At 43.4% G+C, this 21,669-nt stretch overlaps 1 protein-coding gene across 1 annotated transcript; it reads right to left on the reverse strand.

Annotated features, from left to right (window-relative positions):
* Positions 1-4,504, reverse strand: LOC127931977 (NACHT, LRR and PYD domains-containing protein 1b allele 3-like). The gene is made up of 7 exons (XM_052526133.1): positions 3,933-4,504; positions 3,761-3,819; positions 3,443-3,657; positions 2,994-3,253; positions 2,708-2,842; positions 1,699-1,845; positions 1-6 (listed from the first exon to the last, which is right to left on the reverse strand). The coding sequence occupies exons 1-7, from the start codon at positions 3,933-3,935 to the stop codon at positions 1-3; spliced, it is 825 nt and encodes a 274-aa protein (XP_052382093.1). The 5' UTR covers positions 3,936-4,504.
* Between the last annotated feature and the right edge of the window lie 17,165 nt (positions 4,505-21,669).

The raw sequence follows: 21,669 nt of genomic DNA on the forward strand, positions 1-21,669 counted from the left end.
TCAAAACTTTCCCAGGAGACACAGACACAATTCATTTCTGCTTACATTTTCAGTAACAGTACAATTAAGAACCCATACTTTTCAGATCATAACAAATATAGTATTAGCATGAATGGTTCTAATCATTAAAGTATACATTTGATCATCTAAACTATATTTTCCTCTATCAACTACTACTACTACTTCTGCTACTACTACTACTACTGCTACCACCACCACTACTACTGCTGCTGCTACCACCACCACCACTACTACTACTACTACTTCTGCTACTACCACCATCACTACTACCACCACTACTACTACTGCTACCACCACCACACTACTACTGCTACTACCACCACCACTACTACTACTACTACTTCTACTACCACCATCACTACTACTACCACTACCACCACCACCACACTACTACTGCTACTACCACCACCACTACCACTACTGCTGGGGTATTGCTACTACTACTACTACTATTGTTACTACTGCGCTGGTGTTGGCTACTACTACTACTACTGCTACTACTACCACCACTACTACTACTACTGCTGGTATTGCTACTACTACTACTACTACTATTGTTACTGCTACTGCTAGTATTGCTACTACTACTACTACTACTGCTGCTGCTACTACTATTCTTACTACTACTGCTGGTATTGCTACTACTACTACTACTGCTGCTACTACTATTGTTACTACTACTACTACTGCTAGTATTGCTACTACTACTACTGCTGCTGCTGCTATTGTTGCTGCTACTGCTGGTATTGCTACCACTGCCACTACTACTATTGTTACTACTACCACCACCGCTACTACTACTGCTGCTGCTACCACCACCACCACCACTACTACTACTGCTGCTGCTACCACCACCACCACTACTGCTACCCAACCACCACTACTACTACCACTACTGCTGCCACTACCACCACCACTACTGCTGCCACCACCACAACCACCACTACTACTGCTACTACTACTGCTGCTACCACCACCACTACTACTGCTGCTGCTACTGCTGCTGCTACCACCACCACCACTACTGCTACCACAACCACCACTACTGCTGCTGCTACTACTGCTGCTGCTACCACCACTACTGCTGCTGCTACTGCTGCTGCTACCACTACTACCACTACTGCTACCACCACCACCACCGCTGCTACTACTGCTGCTGCTGCTACCACCACCACTACTGCTACCACAACCACCACTACTGCTACTACTACTGCTGCTGCTACCACCACCACCACTACTGCTACCACAACCACCACTACTGCTACTACTACTACTGCTGCTACTAGCAGCTACCACCACCACCACGCCGCCACTGCTGCTGCTGCTACCACAACCACCACTACCACTGCTGCTGCTGCTGCTACCACAACTACTGCTACTGCTGCTGCTGCCGCCACCACCACCACTACTGCTACCACCACCACTGCTGCTACCTGCTGCTGCTACCACTACTGCCACTACTGCTACCACCACCACCACTACTACTACTGCTGCTGCTACCACTACTACCACTACTGCTACCACCACCACCACTACTACTACTGCTGCTGCTACCACTACTACCACTACTGCTACCACCACCACCACCACTGCTGCCGCCACCACCACCACTACTGCTACCACCACCACACTACTACTACTACTACTGCTGCTGCCACTACTACCACTTTGTGTTACCTGAAGCCAGACAAGTCTTTCCCAGACAGATTCTTCACCACCATTGTCTTTCAGAAGAAGATTAACTTGCTCAACAACAGTTTGTATGAACAACTGAAATGTTGGGAAGTAGTTTTCATAGGATTCAAAATCCACAAATTCTGCATCCTGGTAGAAAGATAAAGTGTTAGTCTATCAATTACATAATAATACAAAATATAAAGGTAACAACATCATAAGATGTTAAGAAGAACATAAGAAGGCGGTGGCCCGTTCCTGTAGGTTCATGCTCTACAACATCCGCAGAGTACGACCCTGCCTCACACAGGAAGCGGCGCAGGTCCTAATCCAGGCACTTGTCATCTCCCGTCTGGATTACTGCAACTCGCTGTTGGCTGGGCTCCCTGCCTGTGCCATTAAACCCCTACAACTCATCCAGAACGCCGCAGCCCGTCTGGTGTTCAACCTTCCCAAGTTCTCTCATGTCACCCCCGCTCCTCCGCTCTTCACTGGCTTCCAGTTGAAGCTCGCATCCGCTACAAGACCATGGTGCTCGCCTACGGAGCTGTGAGGGGAACGGCACCTCAGTACCTCCAGGCTCTGATCAGGCCCTACACCCAAACAAGGGCACTGCGTTCATCCACCTCTGGCCTGCTCGCCTCCCTACCACTGAGGAAGTACAGTTCCCGCTCAGCCCAGTCAAACTGTTCGCTGCTCTGGCTCCCCAATGGTGGAACACACTCCCTCACGACGCCAGGACAGCGGAGTCAATCACCACCTTCCGGAGACACCTGAAACCCCACCTCTTTAAGGAATACCTAGGATAGGATAAAGTAATCCTTCTCACCCCCCTTAAAAGATTTAGATGCACTATTGTAAAGTGGCTGTTCCACTGGATGTCATAAGGTGAATGCACCAATTTGTAAGTCGCTCTGGATAAGAGCGTCTGCTAAATGACTTAAATGTAAATGTAAATAAGATCATGTTCATGTGCAAGCAATGTCTCTTCTCTCTCTAGCTCAGATATCACCTTTGGTTGAATTAGATATTCATCTGTAAGATCTGTGAAGAGCTCGTATTCTTTATTGGGAGTTAGTTGGCAGCGAGGATTTGTTTCAATGTAGATGTATTTGTCTCCATTCCTTCTTTTCCACTCCTCCTGCACCTTGTTTTCACAAAATCACATGCTATTATTGGTTTAAATCAGAAAACATTGTCGAAGCAATAAGATTAACAAAACATGAATTCATGGTTTAATGTCCTGTGTGCTTGATTGAATTCAGCCAAAGTATTGTTGACATTTCAGATGGTCTTACCTCCCTGATCACAACATTTCTGGGAAGCAACAACACATTCAGGATGGACCTCTTTTTAGGAACATCTGGGGGCTTGTAGAACAACAAGACAAGTGCTCTTATAGGAACGGTGGGAGAGTCTTCATCCTTGACTTCACCATAAGCAGAGAATCCACTGATGTTTATAATGACATGTGTGTCTGTTGTCTCAAGAGGAGGGAGAAACTCAATGATGTCATCATCAGTCACATGGGCTACAGACAGGAAGTCACATCCACCACCTGGGAAAGAAAGAGAACATTTAGAGCTGTCTCTGACGAACAAGACAAACATAACATTGCTGAGACTGTAGCAGAAAATAAAATACACAATAATTAGTCAATAAACAACCAAATAATGAAAATATGTTATTTCAGAAGAGTCCTGAAACATGAAAAGTTAAATGAACCCTTCATGATATTATTACTCACTATTGTAGATCTCACAGTGGGGAAGGTGTAGTTGACTGACAGACCCCTTAAGGCATCTAAACATGAACAGAGGTCCTGCAGGTCTCTTTCCACTCTGGGATAGAAGCCTCCTGTCCCAGGGGACTGTCCTATAGAGAACCTCTCCTTCTCCCTCCATCCTGAACACCAGGCCTGTTATACTGCACTGGAACAGACCTGCACTGGGGAACTGGAACCTAGAGGAAACAATGAAGGATTTCCTTTTGTGAGATTTCCTGGATTTAAGGTATTGTCCTTAATACAAACTACTAATGAGAAACATTAAATATGTCAAGTTACTGGTACTCTCCCCTGTTGTCCTGATCGTGGATATCAGGTGTAAATTCAGCTGGATAACTCTAAAATGTAGAAACAATAGATAGTGTAATTCAACCAATAGTGTGAAGAATAGTTTTTAAATTCAAATGTTCTCTCTTTTACAGTCTTTCTCTCAGTCCAGTGAGGGTCTAACCATGTGATGGTGATCCAGGAGAGGAGAATCTAAAGAGAATCAAATAAAGATCAATCATCATGTTTTACTATACAACTTCAACTTCATCATTGTTCCAGATGAAGATGTTAATGTATAGCTGTTACCCCTTCTCTTCCCAACTCCTCATCATCAATCCTCTGGGTGTTCTCCTGGGTGTTCTCCTGGGTCTTCTCCTGTGTGTTCTCCTGGGTGTTCTCCTGTGTGTTCTCCTGGGTGTTCTCCTGGGTGTTCTTCTGGGTGTTCTCCTGGGTCTTCTCCTGTGTGTTCTCCTGGGTGGTCTTCTGGGTGTTCTCCTGGGTGTTCTCCTGGGTGTTCTCCTGGGTGTTCTCCTGTGTGTTCTCCTGGGTGTTCTCCTGGGTGGTCTCCTGGGTGGTCTCCTGGGTGGTCTTCTGGGTGTTCTCCTGGGTCTTCTCCTGTGTGTTCTCCTGGGTGTTCACAGATACCTCGGCGTTGAGACTGTTCGCCATCTCCGGTTGGCTCCCTAAGATGGTTGAAATGTCCATCTCGACCTTTGTGGTTTTCTAGATTCAAATCAACAGAATAGATAGAACATACTTCTATAATAGCAACATGTTCTATGTTAATTTGAACCGCGACTTGTCAATGAAGAGCACTTTTTGCCAGTCCTGTCTGGTCCAGCGACGGTGGGTTTGTTTCCATAGACAACATTGTTAACGGTGATGTTTGATGAGGATCTGCCTTACAACAGGCCTACAAGCCCTCAGTCCAGCCTCTCTCAGCCTATTGCGAACAGTCTGAGCACTGATGGAGGGATTGTGCGTTCCTGGTGTAACTCGGGCAGTTGTTGCCATCCTGTACCTGTCCTGCAGGTGTGATGTTTGGATGTACCAATCCTGTGCAGGTGTTGTTACATGTGGTCTGTCACTGCGAGGACGATCAGCTGTCCATCCTGTCTCCTTGTAGCGCTGTCTTAGGTGTCTCACAGTACGGACATTGCAATTTATTGCCCTGGCCACATCTGGAGTCCTCATGCCTCCTTGCAGCATGTCTAAGGAACGTTCATGCAGATGAGCAGGGACCCTGTCCATCTTTCTTTTGGTGTTTTCCAGAGTCAGTAGAAAGGCCTCTTTAGTGTCCTAAGTTTTCATAACTGTGACCTTAATTGCCTACCGTCTGTAAGCTGTTAGTGTCTTAACGACCGTTCTACAGGTGCATGTTCATTATTTGTTTATGGTTCATTGACCAAGGGAAACAGTGTTTTAACCCTTTACAATGAAGATCTGTGAAGTTATTTGGATTTTTACGAATTATCTTTGAAAGACAGAGTCCTGAAAAAGGGACGTTTCTTTTTGCATTTATTTCAAGGCCTACATTAAAACTCAGTGCCTCTTTGCTTGATATCATAGAAAAATCAAAGGAAATCAGCCAAGAACTCAGGTTCATCCTTGGGAGCAATTTCCAAACGCCTGATGGTACCACGTTCATCTGTACAAACAATAGTACACAAGTATAAACACCATGGGACCACGCAGCCGTCATACTGCTCAGCAAGGAGACGTGTTCTGAATCCTAGAGATTAACGTACTTTGGTGCGAAAAGTGCAAATCAATCCCAGAACGACAGCAAAGGACCTTGTGAAGATATTGGAGGAAACAAGTACAAAAGTATCTATATCCACTGTAAAACGACATAACAACATAACCTGAAAGGCCGCTCAGCAAGGAAGAAACAACTGCTCCAAACCGCCATAAAAAAGCCAGACTACGGTTTGCAACTGCACATGGGAACAAAGATCATACTTTTTGGAGAAATGTCCTCTGGTCTGACGAAACAAAAATAGAACTGTTTGGCAATAATGACCATCATTATGTTTGGAGGAAAAAGGGGGATGCTTGCAAACCGAAGAACACCATCCCAACCGTGAAGCACGGGGCTGGCAGCATCATGTTGTGGAAGAAGAACACCATCTCAACCGTGAAGCACGGGGCTGGCAGCATCATGTTGTGGAAGAAGAACACCATCTCAACCGTGAAGCACGGGGGTGGCAGCATCATGTTGTGGAAGAAGAACACCATCTCAACCGTGAAGCACGGGGGTGGCAGCATCATGTTGTGGAAGAAGAACACCATCCCAACCGTGAAGCACGGGGGTGGCAGCATCATGTTGTGGGGGTGCTTTGCTGCAGGAGGGACTGGTGCACTTCACAAAATAGATGGCATCATGACGAACGAAAATTATGTGGATATATTGAAGCAACATCTCAAGACTTAAGTCAGTAAGTTAAAGCTTGGTCGCAAATGGGTCTTCCAAATGGACAATGACCGAAAAGCATACTTCCAAAGTTGTGGCAAAATGGCTGAAGGACAATAAAGTCAAGGGATTGGAGTGGCCATCACAAAGCCCTGACCTCAATCCTATAGAAAATGTGTGGGTGGAACTTGATAAAAAAATGTACAAGCTTTAAGATAAATGATTAAATAATTCTACCCAGAAACTTAACCATTAGGGATTAGAGGTTATTTAGCATGGATACGGAGTAATTAAAATATTAAACATATGTCCAACTAGGTTGGACTGGGGAAGAGAGGAATGTATGTGTGTTCCGAAAGAAAACAAAGAGGATCCTTAACCTAGGTTTGAACCGACCCCTATAATCCTGGGAAAGTACGATAGGACAGGGAGTACCCCTCCAGGTTTCCTTTATCTGGGGGGGGCTGGAACTGTCAGCTGGGTAGTGATAAACTGTGGTGAGAATTGTAGAGAAGAAGAAAGCTCTCCTAATGTTAATGTGCATGTGTGTGCATAGGTTAGAAGAATGTTATAAAAGGAACATCTTTGTACGTGAATGGGAGAACTCTCGTAAATAAACTTGTGTTTGACTAATTGTGAGCTGGGAATTTTCATTTAAACCAGAACTTTACACACTCTGGGGTGCAGACCGATTAGGATAATTGAAAACTAGAAGCATTGATAATAAAATTCTATATCAGAACTGCGCGAGCGAGGAGGCCTACAAACCTGACTCAGTTACACCAGCTGTCAAGAGGAATGGGCCAAAATTCACCCAACTTATTGCGGGAAGCTTGTGGAAGGCTACCCGAAACGTTTGACCCAAGTTAAACAATTTAAAGGCAATTATACAAAATATTAATTGAGTGTATGCAAACTTCTCACCCACTGGGAATGTGATGAAATAAATAAAAGCTGAAATAAATAAATCATTTTCTCTACTAGTATTTTGACATTTCACATTTTTAAAATAAACTGGTGATCCTAACTGACCTAAAACAATACATTTTTACTAGGATTAAATGTCAGGAATTGTGAAAGATTGAGTTTAAATGTATTTGGCTAAGGTGTATGTCAACTTCCGACTTTATATGTGGTTTGATCACAATGACATTTGACCTCTCAGACATGACCCCTAGTCTTACCTTCATGAACCCCAGCTTCTTCTCCAGCATAGAGATTTTCAGATCATCCAGATCATGCTCCTCCACAGACAGGGTCAACCTGGACGCAGGAAACAAGTCACACACTGTTCTGTTCCCCTACACCACCACTACATGCTGTGGTCACTTCACTGTTGTTGAATTCATTTCACTCAGTTCATGAGGATGATGTAATAAAATATGTTATGGTAGAGTTGTTAATATTAGACTAATTTAATGTAATTATCTTCACTCACCTTCTAGAAGAGGTGCTGGGGAGAGTGGCAGACTGCTTATAGATGTTGAACTCTGCTTGCTACACACACACACACACACACACACACACACACACACACACACACACACACACACACACACACACACACACACACACACACACACACACACACACACACACTAGACTGCAGTGTCTTCAGAGAATACTGTGATCTACTGTATGTGGTTTGCTCACATTGATTTTAGACATGGCCACTAGTCTTACCTTCAGCACCTTCAGCTCCACCTCCAGCCTAGATCACAGTATCACAGTCCAGACAGGGTCAACCTCCAGACCACTACACTGTTCTGTTCCCTACACCACCAGACAGGGGTCACACTGTTCTGTTCCCCTACACCACACAGAAACAGTCACTACACTGTTCTGTTCCCCTACACCACCACTACATGCTGTGGTCACTACACTGTTCTGTTCCCTACACCACCACTACATGCTGTGGTCACTACACTGTTCTGTTCCCCTACACCACCACTACATGCTGTGGTCACTACACTGTTCTGTTCCCCTACACCACCACTACATGCTGTGGTCACTACACTGTTCTGTTCCCCTACACCACCACTACATGCTGTGGTCACTACACTGTTCTGTTCCCCTACACCACCACTACATGCTGTGGTCACTACACTGTTCTGTTCCCTACACCACCACTACATGCTGTGGTCACTACACTGTTCTGTTCCCCTACACCACCACCACCACTACATGCTGTGGTCACTACACTGTTCTGTTCCCTACACCACCACTACATGCTGTGGTCACTACACTGTTCTGTTCCCCTACACCACCACACCCACTACATGCTGTGGTCACTACACTGTTCTGTTCCCCTACACCACCACTACATGCTGTGTCACTACACTGTTCTGTTCCCCACACCACCACTACATGCTGTGGTCACTACACTGTTCTGTTCCCCTACACCACCACCACATCTGTGGTCACTACACTGTTCTGTTCCCCTACACCACCACCACATGCTGTGGTCACTACACTGTTCTGTTCCCCTACACCACCACACATGCTGTGGTCACTACACTGTTCTGTTCCCCTACACCATGCTGTGGTCACTACACTGTTCTGTTCCCCTACACCACCACTACATGCTGTGGTCACTTCACTGTTCTACATTAATTTCAGTCAGCTCATGAGGATGATGTAATAGGGGTATAGAAGAGATGTTCGAGGGGTCAATTCACCACTTTTAAAGTTGATTATCTCTCCAGCACCAGACCAGTAGACTCATATCTCCAATGTTACCAGTGACTATAGCACATCAGTCAAATGTAATTTAAAACGCCCTTTTTACATCAGCAGTTGTCACAAAGTGCTTCACAGAAACCAGTCTAAAACCCTGGCAGCAAGTAATGCAGATGTAGATGCATTGTGGCTCGGAAGAAACTCTAGAAAGGCAGGAACCTGGGAAGAAACCAGTGGAGTCTGCGGAGGAAGACGGCTCATAATAATGGCTGGAATAGAAAGTCAATGGAATGGCATCAACCACATGGATACCACATCTTAGATATGTTTGACACCATTCCATTGACTCCATTCCAGCCTTTATTATGAGCCGTCCTCCCCTCACTGACACCATCTAAACAGTGGACTGCATGCATACTGACACCATCTAAACAGTGGACTGCATGTATACTGACACCATCTAAACAGTGGACTGCATGTACACTGACACCATGTAAACAGTGGACTGCATGTACACTGACACCATCTAAACAGTGGACTGCATGTATACTGACATCATCTAAACAGTGTACAGCATGTATACTGACACCATCTAAACAGTGTACAGCATGTATACTGACACCATCTAAACAGTGGACTGTATGTACACTGACACCATCTAAACAGTGGACTGCATGTATACTGACATCATCTAAACAGTGTACAGCATGTATACTGACACCATCTAAACAGTGGACTGCATGTACACTGACACCATCTAAACAGTGGACTGTATGTACACTGACACCATCTAAACAGTGGACTGCTGTATACTGACACCATCTAAAACCGTGGACTGCATGTATACTGACACCATCTAAACAGTGGACTGCATGTATACTGACACCATCTAAACAGTGGACTGCATGTACACTGACACCATCTAAACAGTGGACTGCATGTATACTGGCACCATCTAAACAGTGGACTGCATGTACACTGACACCATCTAAACAGTGGACTGCATGTATACTGACACCATCTAAACAGTGGACTGCATGTATACTGACACCATGTAAACAGTGGACTGCATGTACACTGGACACCATCTAAACAGTGGACTGCATGTATACGGCACCATCTAAACAGGGGGACTGCATGTATACTGACACCATCTAAACAGTGGACTGCATGTATACTGGCACCATCTAAACAGCATGTATACTGACACCATCTAAACAGTGGACTGCATGTACACTGACACCATCTAAACAGTGGACTGCATGTATACTGACACCATCTAAACAGTGGACTGCATGTATACTGACACCATCTAAACAGTGGACTGCATGTATACTGACACCATCTAAACAGTGGACTGCATGTACACTGACACCATCTAAACAGTGGACTGCATGTATACTGACACCATCTAAATGGTGGACTGCATGTATACTGACACCATGTGATGAATATAAATAGACATCTGTTACAAAAACACCATAAAGACTGAATAATGACATGCAGCCACTGCCATTGATTAGAGCTACATTAGTTGATGCTTCTTGTTGACAAATTGACATCTGAAATGGGACTGAAACTGTCCCAGGAACATCTGGATGGTCACCCTAACACACACAATCAATTTACTAGACTAAACTACAATGTGTATTGCCATGAACTTCTGATAGGCCAGAACCAGTAACCAGTAGACGTAGTGGTCAAAATATTGGTGGGTGAACTCTGATAGCTTAACCAGTGATGTAGTGGTCAAAATATTGGTGGGTGAACTCTGATAGGCGAACCAGTGATGTAGTGGTCAAAATATTGGTGGGTAAACTCTGATAGGCCGAACCAGTGACGTAGTGGTCAAAATATTGGTGAGTAAACTCTGATAGGCCGAACCAGTATCCAGTGACGTAGTGGTCAAATATTGGTGGGTAAACTCTGATAGGCCGAACCAGTATCCAGTGATGTAGTGGTCAAAATATTGGTGGGTAAACTCTGATAGGCCGAACCAGTGATGTAGTGGTCAAAATATTGGTGGGTAAACTCTGATAGGCCGAACCAGTAACCAGTGACATAGTGGTCAAATTATTGGTGGGTAAACTCTGATAGGAATAACCAGTAACCAGTGATGTAGTGGTAAGATAATAGGTGGGTAAACTCTGATCGGCCGAACCAGAAAACCAGTGACGTAGTGGTCAAATTATTGGTGGCTAAACTCTGATAGGCTGAACCAGTAACCAGTGACGTAGTGGTCAAAATATTGGTGGGTAAACTGATAGCCAGTCGCGGTGAAAAGAGTAACGCTCCCAATACTTCACTGCATTTGTCTGAAAAAGTTGGTCAACTGTGTTTACTTGTGTTACCCTCCACTAGACCTACACCACTGCTGGTGGCCTACACTCTCAGACGAGGCAATTTTACACACTGGAACACACTGGAACACACTGGAACACACTGGAACACACTGGAACACACTGGAACACACGCAGAACAGGAAGCCTACATTCAATATAATACATGAGTTGAATCAAAACATGTTTACATCCTAGTTCACGAGTTGAATCAAAACATGTTTACATCCTAGTTCATGAGTTGAATCAAAACATGTTTACATCCTAGTTCATGAGTTGAATCAAAACATGTTTACATCCTAGTTCATGAGTTGAATCAAAACATGTTTACACCCTAGTTCATGAGTTGAATCAAAACATGTTTACACCCTAGTTCATGAGTTGAATCAAAACATGTTTACATCCTAGTTCATGAGTTGAATCAAAACATGTTTACATCCTAGTTCATGAGTTGAATCAAAACATGTTTACATCCTAGTTCATGAGTTGAATCAAAACATGTTTACACCCTAGTTCATGAGTTGAATCAAAACATGTTTACATCCTAGTTCATGAGTTGAATCAAAACATGTTTACATCCTAGTTCATGAGTTGAATCAAAACATGTTTACATCCTAGTTCATGAGTTGAATCAAAACATGTTTACATCCTAGTTCATGAGTTGAATCAAAACATGTTTACACCCTAGTTCATGAGTTGAATCAAAACATGTTTACATCCTAGTTCATGAGTTGTCCATAATTCATGAATGTTTGGAGTCTTTACAGATCATTTGACATAAAACACTTTTTCTTTCCTTACATTCATTACATTTATGACAGTTTTACTTGTCTTTATTAAGAATGTAACAATGTAATTAGAATATTGAACTTCAACCCGGTACGAATCCTGGATCTTGGGAGATCTCAAAAATGCATTGTATATTTAACTATGCCTATGTAATATTTAAAGGAGCTCAGCTTATGCAGAAATCCAGCACTACTGAGTGGACAGCACCAAACTCTATAGAATTCTACAGTGGACAGGGAGATGGTCCACTCAGCCTGATTTACTGATGGTCAAAGTTGAGTCCTTTTTTATTTGAATGTTCTCTAGTTGCCTTTTCTACATAGAGTAGAAAGGTTTGACTTTCTTTAGGGAGTTTAACGTCTTAACGTCTTATTCAGGGAGATGAGCCCCCCGGCTCCCTGTAATTCACACCTTGGATAATATACTCTATGTCCACTCATATCCACTCTGAGGGTGTTCCTGACTGTACCAGGTAGATAATATACTCTATGTCCACTCTGAGGGGTATCCTGACTGTACCAGGTAGATAACATATAATATACTCTTTGTCCACTCATATCCACTTTGAGGGGTGTCCTGGCTGTACCAGGTAGATAATATATAATATACTCTATGTCCACCATATCCACTCTGGTGACCCTGACTGTACCAGGTAGATAATATACTCTATGTCCACTCATATACACTCTGAGGGGTGACCTGACTGTACCAGGTAGATAATATACTCTATGTCCACTCTGAGGGGTGGCCTGGCTGTACCAGGTAGATAATATACTCTATGTCCACTCTGAGGGGTGGCCCTGGCTGTACCAGGTAGATAATATACTCTATGTCCACTCATATCCACTCTGAGGGTGACCCTGACTGTACCAGGTAGATAATATACTCTATGTCCACTCATATCCACTCTGAGGGGGGTGACCCTGGCTGTACCAGGTAGATAATATACTCTATGTCCACTCATATCCACTCTGAGGGTGTCCCTGAGTGTACCAGGTAGATAATATACTCTATGTCCACTCTGAGGGTGGCCCTGACTGTACCAGGTAGATAATGTAGTCTATGTCCACTCATATCCACTCTGAGAGGTGACCCTGGCTGTACCAGGTAGAATAGACTCTATGTCCAGTCATATCCACTCTGAGAGGTGACCCTGGCTGTACCAGGTAGAGAATAGACTCTATGTCCACTCATATCCACTCTGAGGGTGACCCTGGCTGTACCAGGTAGATAATATACTCTATGTCCACTCATATCCACTCTGAGGGGTGGCCCTGGCTGTACCAGGTAGATAATATACTCTATGTCCACTCTGAGGGGTGGCCTGGCTGTACCAGGTAGATAATATACTCTATGTCCACTCTTATCCACTCTGAGGGGTGACCCTGACTGTACCAGGTAGATAATATACTCTATGTCCACTCATATCCACTCTGAGCGGTGACCCTGGCTGTACCAGGTAGATAATATACTCTATGTCCACTCATATCCACTCTGAGGGGTGTCCCTGAGTGTACCAGGTAGATAATATACTCTATGTCCACTCTGAGGGGTGGCCCTGACTGTACCAGGTAGATAATGTAGTCTATGTCCACTCATATCCACTCTGAGAGGTGACCCTGGCTGTACCAGGTAGAGAATAGACTCTATGTCCACTCATATCCACTCTGAGGGTGACCCTGAATGTACCAGGTAGATAATATATTCTATGTCCACTCATATCCACTCTGAGGGTGACCCTGGCTGTACCAGGTAGAGAATAGATAATAGACTCTATGTCCACTCATATCCACTCTGAGGGTGTCCCTGAATGTACCAGGTAGAGAATAGACTCTATGTCCACTCATATCCACTCTGAGGGGTGACCCTGGCTGTACCAGGTAGAGAATAGATAATAGACTCTATGTCCCTCATATCCACTCTGAGGGTGTCCCTGAATGTACCAGGTAGAGAATAGACTCTATGTCCACTCATATCCACTCTGAGGGGTGACCCTGGCTGTACCAGGTAGAGAATAGATAATAGACTCTATGTCCACTCATATCCACTCTGAGGGGTGTCCCGGCCTGTACCAGGTAGATAATATACTCTATGTCCACTCATATCCACTCTGAGGGGTGTCCCTGAATGTACCAGGTAGAGAATAGACTCTATGTCCACTCATATCCACTCTGAGGGGTGTCCCTGACTGTACCAGGTAGATAATATACTCTATGTCCACTCATATCCACTCTGAGGGGTGTCCCTGACTGTACCAGGTAGATAATATACTCTATGTTCACTCACATTCCAGAAGAGGTGCTGGGGAGTTCGCTGGACAGCTCTTCACTCTCCTCCCCCTGCTGGTGTCCTTTCCTTCTCAGAGGCAGCTACCTCCTACACACACACACACACACACACACACACACACACACACACACACACACACACACACACACACACACACACACACACAGTGTCTGCAGTCTTTTCTATTGAGGACCACATTGGAAAGCCACCGCATCAACACATATGGCACCGTAACTGCTTGATATCAAACTAGGTTAGGGTCTAGCCGTGTAATGGAACTTAATGGATGAGACAGTCATTGTTGAGATCACTATGTCTCTTGACAACATCTCTTGATTGAGATGGTATGTGATTGAAATCGCAAAAGTTTACCAGCTACAATGTAGATTATAAACTATTTCAGACTTCTTCACTCCTTCGAATGACGTGAAAGTACTAGCTATAAATTAATCGGATATTACCGCGTTATGAATTCGTAGCTAGATTATAACCTAGACATTTTAATGTAGACCTATTAACTATCACATCACATGTTGTTCCATCGTGTAAAGTACTTTTTCCCCTGTTACTTTGATCGAGTCAATCTAACACTTTCGTGTTGCTGTAAGAGAAATATGAAACGGATACAATGTAGCTACTTTACTGTATTGCCAACCTTTACCAGTGACGTTTACCACTAATAGTTTTCCACGAAATAACAGCATACTCAGTTTTACTTCAAACTATTGTCTTACCTTAGATGGGTCCATTTCCTGCCACTACAGGAGCAGCCAGCCGACTGGAAAACAATGAAACCTGATCGTAGAGCCCAACACTTTCGTTTTCAGCAGTCCAGCCCATCACAGCCACCCTATAGTTCATTCTCTTTGTAGTGTGTCGTCCTCTTGTGGACAAACCGACACCAAACCAAAATAGATGTGACAGAGCCATTCTTATCTGGCGATGATGTCGATTCAACATCTCTGATAATATTTTGTTCTTTATGTTTCCAGTTGAATCACAGGTTGCAATTGTAATTAAACAATATTCTGATTCCTTTGTGGCTTTGTGGGATTTATTTGAGATAAGAAGAAAACATGAAAATATACTGTATGTTAATAATTGTCTGCCTGCCTGTTTGGATGTAGGAGCAGGGTTGCAAAATTCTAGGGAATTGTCAATAAATTCCTTGGTTCTCCAGAGGATTCCGGATTTCCTGCGTATTCGCTCCTGATACTGGGAATACTCCAATAGGGATTTTGGGAAAACCAGGGAATTTATTAAAAACTTCTTAGATCGGTGTCCCTTCCACGGACGGTTGAGCTAACGTAGGCTCATGCGATTAGCATCCAGGTTGTAAGTAGCAAGAACATTTCCCAGGACATGATATTGGAAGAAAGCTTAAATTCTTGTTAATCTAACTGCACTGTCCAATTTACAGTAGCTATTACAGTGAAAGAATACCATGCTAATGTTTGAGGAGAGTGCACAATTTTGAAGATGAAAAGTTATTAATAAACTAATTAGGCACATTTGGGCAGTCTTGATACAATATTTTGAACAGAAATACAATGGTTCATTGGATCAGTCTAAAACTTTGCACATACACTGCTGCCATCTAGTGGCCAAAATCTAAATTGTACAAGGGCTGGAATAATACATTATGGCCTCTTGCATTTCAAAGATGATGGTACAAAAAAAATACAAAGAACGGATGTTTTTATCTTTGTATTATCTTTTACCAGATCTATTTGTGTTATATATTGACCATCCTACCGATCCTTGACTTCGGCGATGTCATCTATAAAATAGCCTCCAACACTCTACTCGGCAAACTGGATGTAGTCTATCACAGTGCCATCCGTTTTGCCACCAAAGCCCCATACACTACTCACCACTGCGACCTATACGCTCTCGTTGGCTGGCCCTCGCTTCATACTCGTCGCCAAACCCACTGGCTACAGGTTATCTACAAGTCTCTGCTAGGTAAAGCCCCGCCCTATCTCGCTGGTCACCATAGCAGCACCCACTCGTAGCACGCACTCCAGCAGGTATATCTCACTGGTCACCCCCAAAACCAATTCCTCCTTTGGTCGCCTTTCCTTCCAGTTCTCTGCTGCCACCGGGAACCAACTGCAAAAATCACTGAAGCTGGAGATTCCCATCTCCCTCACTAGCTTTAAGAACCAGCTGTCAGAGCAGCTCACAGATCACTGCACCTGTTCATGGCCATCTGTATACAGCCCATCTATCTACCTCATCCCCATACTGTATTTATTTATTTTGCTCCTTTGCACCACAGTATCTCTCTACTGCACATCCATCTTTTGCACATCTACCATTCCAGTGTTTAATTGCCATATTGTAATTACTTCGCCACCATGGCCTATTTATTGCCTTAATTAACTCCCCTAATTGACCTAATTTGCACTCACTGTATTTAGACTTTGTTTTTATTTTTCTACTGTATTATTGACTGCATTTAAAATATATATATTTCACCTTTATTTAACCAGTTAAGCTAGCATTTGCAACCAGCGACCTGGCCAAGATAAAGCATAGCAGTTCGAAACATACAACAACACAGAGTTACACATGGGCATGTGATGCTGTAAGGGAGGAATGACAGAGCGAGAGGGAGAGAGAGAGAGAAAGAGAGTCAGCCTAAAACAATTTAATAAATATTAATAAATATTAGATGTAAATGGTAGAGTAAACTCATGATGTGGAGATGACACAACAGTAGTAGGCTTGGTTACCAACAATGATGAGACAGCCTACAGGGAGAAGTTGAGTTCTCTGGGAGTGTGGTGCCAGGAAAATAACTTCTCACTCAACGTCAACAAAACTAAGGAAATGATCGTGGACTTCAGGAAACAGCAGAGGGAGCACCCCTCTATCCACATCGACAGGACAGCAGCAGTGGAGAGGTGGAAAGTTGTAAGCTCCTCGGCGTACACATCACTGACAATCTGAAATGGTCCACCCACACAGACAGCGTGGTGAAGAAGGTGCAACAGCGCCTCTTCAACCTCAGGAGGCTAAAGAAATTTGTCCTAACACCTAAAACCCTCACAAACTTTACAGATGCACAATTGAGAGCATCGTGTCGAGCTGTATCACCGCCTGGTACGGCAACTGCACCGCCCACAACCGCAAAGCTCTCCACCGCCCCACAACCGCAAAGCTCTTCCCACCCCTGGACACCTACAGCACCCGATGCCATAGGAAGGACAAAAATATCTTTAAGGGCATCAATGACCCGAGCTACTACCTGTTCACCCCGCTATCATCCAGAAGGTGAGATCAGTAAAGGTTCATCAAAGCTGGGACAGAGACTGAAAAACAGCATTCTATCTCAAGGCCATCAGACTGCTAAACAGCCATCACTAGCACATAGATTAGAAATCACTGGCCACTTTTACAAATGGCACACTAGCCACTTTAATAATGTTTCCATATCTTGCATTACTCATCTCATATGTATAAACTACACTCTACATTATTCTACGGTATCTTAGTCTTTAAAAAAAATTGTGTTTTACATATTGCATCACCCATCTCTGTATTGTATTCTATACTATGCCACTGACTGTTCAACAGCCATCTCCAGCTGCTGCCTATAGACATAGATTAGAAATCACTGTCCACTTCAAGGAAATGAAACACTAGCTACTTTAGCTACTAATGAAACACACTTTAATAATGTTTCCGTATCTTGCATTACTCATCTCAGCAAAAACTCAGCAAAAAAAATAAATGTCCTCTCACTGTCAACTGCATTTATTTTCAGCAAACTTAACATGTGTAAATATTTGTATGAACTTAACAAGATTCAACAACTGAGACGTAAACTGAACAAGTTCCACAGACATGTGACTAACAGAAATTGAATAATGTGTCCCTGAAACAAAGGGGGGGTCAAAATCAAAAGTAATAGTCAGTAGCTGGTGTGGCCACCAGCTGCATTAAGTACTGCAGTGCATCTCCTCCTCATGGACTGCACCAGATTTGACAGTTCTTGCTGTGAGATGGTACCTCACTCTTCCACCAAGGCACCTGCACGTTCCCAGACGTTTCTGGGGGGAATGGACCTAGCCCTCACCCTCCAATCCAACAGGTCCCAGATGTGCTCAATGGGATTGAGATCCGGGCTCTTCGCTGCCCATGGCAGAACACTGACATTCCTGTCTTGCAGGAAATCACGCACAGAAAGAGCAGTATGGCTGGTGGCATTGTCATGCTGGAGGGTCATGTTAGGATGAGCCTGCAGGAAGGAACACATGAGAGAGGAGGATGTCTTCCTGTAATGCACACATTGAGGTGCCTGCAATGACAGCAAGCTCAGTCCGATGATGCTGTGACACACCGCCCCAGATCATGATGGACCCTCACCTCCAAATCGATCCGCTCCAGAGTACAGGCCTCGGTGTAACGCTCATTCCCTCGATGATTAACGAATCCGACCATCGTCCCTGGTGAGACAGTGAAGAGCACTTTTTACCATTCCTGTCTGGTCCAGCGACGGTGGGTTTGTGCCCATAGGCGACGTTGTTGCCGGTGATGTCTAGTGAGGACCTGCCTTACAACAGGCCTACAAGCCCTCAGTCCAGCCTCTCTCAGCCTATTGCGGACAGTCTGAGCACTGATGGAGGGATTGTGCATTCCTGGTGTAACTAGGGCAGTTGTTGCCATTCTGTACCTGTCCCGCAGGTGTGATGTTCGGATGTACTGATCCTGTGCAGGTGTTGTTACACGTGGTCTGCCACTGCGTGGACGAACAGCTGTCCGTCTTGTCTCCCTGTAGAGCTGTCTTAGGCGTCTCACAGTACGGACATTGCAATATATTGCCCTGGCCACATCTGCAGTCCTCAAGCCTCCTTGCAGCATGCCACGTTCACGCAGATGAGCAGGGACCCTGGGCATCTTTCTTTTGGTGTTTTTCAGAGTCAGTAGAAAGGCCTCTTTAGTGTTCTAAGTTTTCATAACTGTGACCTTAATTGCCCAACGTCTGTAAGCTGTTAGTGTCTTTACGACCGTTCCACAGGTGCACGTTTATTAATTGTTCATGGTTCATTGAACAAGGGAAAACAGTGTTTAAACCCTTTACAATGAAGATCTGTGAAGTTATTTGGATTTCGTACGTATTGTCTTTGAAAGACAGAGTCCTGAAAAAGGGACGTTTCTTTTTTTGCTGAGTTTCTGTATAAACTGTACTCTGTACTACTCTATGGTATCTTAGTCACTTCAATCGTGTGTAAATATCGCATCACCCATCTCATATGTATGAGCTGTATTCTATACTACTCTATGGTATCTTAGTCACTTCAATCGTGTGATAAATATCGCATCACCCATCTCATATGTATGAGCTGTACTCTATACTACGCCACTGTATCGTAGTCCAATGCTGCTCTGACATAATTTATATTCTTAATCCGTTCCTTACTTAGATTTACGTCTATTTTGGATACATGTTGAGAAACTGTTATATATGACTTATTAGATATTGCTGCACTGTCGGAGCTAGAAACACAAGCATTTCTCTACCTGCAATAACATCTGCTAACCATGTGTATGTGACCAATAACATCTGCTAACCGTGTGTATGTGACCAATAACATCTGCTAACCATGTGTACGTGACCAATAACATCTGCTAACCATGTGTATGTAACCAATAACATCTGCTAACCATGTGTATGTAACCAATAACATCTGCTAACCATGTGTATGTGACCAATAACATCTGCTAACCATGTCTATGTGACCAATAACCTCTGCTAACCATGTGTATGTGACCAATAACATCTGCTAACCATGTATATGACCAATAACATCTGCTAACCACGTGTATGTGACCAATCACATCTGCTAACCACGGTACGTGACCAATAACATCTGCTAACCATGTGTACGTGACCAATAACATCTGCTAACCATGTGTACGTGACCAATAACATCTGCTAACCATGTGTATGTGACCAATAACATCTGCTAACCATGTGTAAGTGACCAATAACATCTGCTAACCATGTGTATGTGACCAATAACATCTGCTAACCATGTGTAAGTGACCAATAACATCTGCTAACCATGTGTATGTAACCAATAACATCTGCTAACCATGTGTATGTAACCAATAACATCTGCTAACCATGTGTATGTGACCAATAACATCTACTAACCATGTCTATGTGACCAATAACATCTGCTAACCATGTGTACGTGACCAATAACATCTGCTAACCATGTGTATGTGACCAATAACATCTGCTAACCATGTGTAAGTGACCAATAACATCTGCTAACCATGTGTATGTGACCAATAACATCTGCTAACCATGTGTAAGTGACCAATAACATCTGCTAACCATGTGTATGTAACCAATAACATCTGCTAACCATGTGTATGTAACCAATAACATCTGCTAACCATGGTATGTGACCAATAACATCTGCTAACCATGTCTATGTGACCAATAACCTCTGCTAACCATGTGTATGCTGACCAATAATAACATCTGCTAACCATGTGTATGTGACCAATTACATCTGCTAACCATGTGTATGTGACCCAATAACATCTGCTAACCATGTGTATGTGACCAATAACATCTGCTAACCATGTGTATGTGACCAATAACATCTGCTAACCATGTGTATGTGACCAATAACATCTGCTAACCATGTGTATGTGACCAATAACATCTGCTAGCCATGTGTATGTGACCAATAACATCTGCTAACCATGTGTATGTGACCAATAACATCTGCTAACCATGTGTATGTGACCAATAACATCTGCTAACCATGTGTATGTGACCAATAACATCTGCTAACCATGTGTATGTAACCAATAACATCTGCTAACCATGTGTATGTGACCAATAACATCTGCTAACCATGTGTATGTGACCAATAACATCTGCTAACCATGTGTATATGACCAATAACATCTAGCTAACCATGTGTATGTGACCAATAACATCTGCTAACCATGTATGTGACCAATAACATCTGCTAACCATGTATGTGACCAATAAAAGGTGATCTGATACATGTCATATTATCATCAGACAGGTTAATTTAGAAATGAATGATAGCCTAAATATAAATTAATCAATTACTTTTCATTTGTAGCATGTGCCTTACAAATATAAAGTGAGTTGATGACTTCATGTTTGTGGGGTGGATATGAATAACGACATAAACATGTAAATATACTGAACAAAAATATAAACACAACATGTAAATTGTTGGTCCCATGTTTCTTGAGCTGAAATAAAAGATCCCAGAAATGTTCCCATACACAAAAAACGTATTTCTCTCAAATTTTGTTCACAAATTTGTTTATATCCCCTGTTAGTGAGCATTTCTCCTTTGCCAAGATAATCCATCCACCTGACGGGTGTGGCATATCAAAGAAGC

This window comes from Oncorhynchus keta, chromosome 10 (genome assembly GCF_023373465.1).
Source record: "Oncorhynchus keta strain PuntledgeMale-10-30-2019 chromosome 10, Oket_V2, whole genome shotgun sequence".
Classification (NCBI taxonomy): Eukaryota; Metazoa; Chordata; class Actinopteri; order Salmoniformes; family Salmonidae; genus Oncorhynchus; species Oncorhynchus keta.

Coding starts and splice junctions, on each gene's coding strand:
- LOC127931977 (XM_052526133.1), bottom strand. Junction 3,254..3,442: donor CCACTGTGAGATCTACAATA/GTGAGTAATAAT, acceptor TTTCTTTCCCAG/GTGGTGGATGTGACTTCCTG. Junction 1,846..2,707: donor AATATCTAATTCAACCAAAG/GTGATATCTGAG, acceptor TCTTTCTACCAG/GATGCAGAATTTGTGGATTT.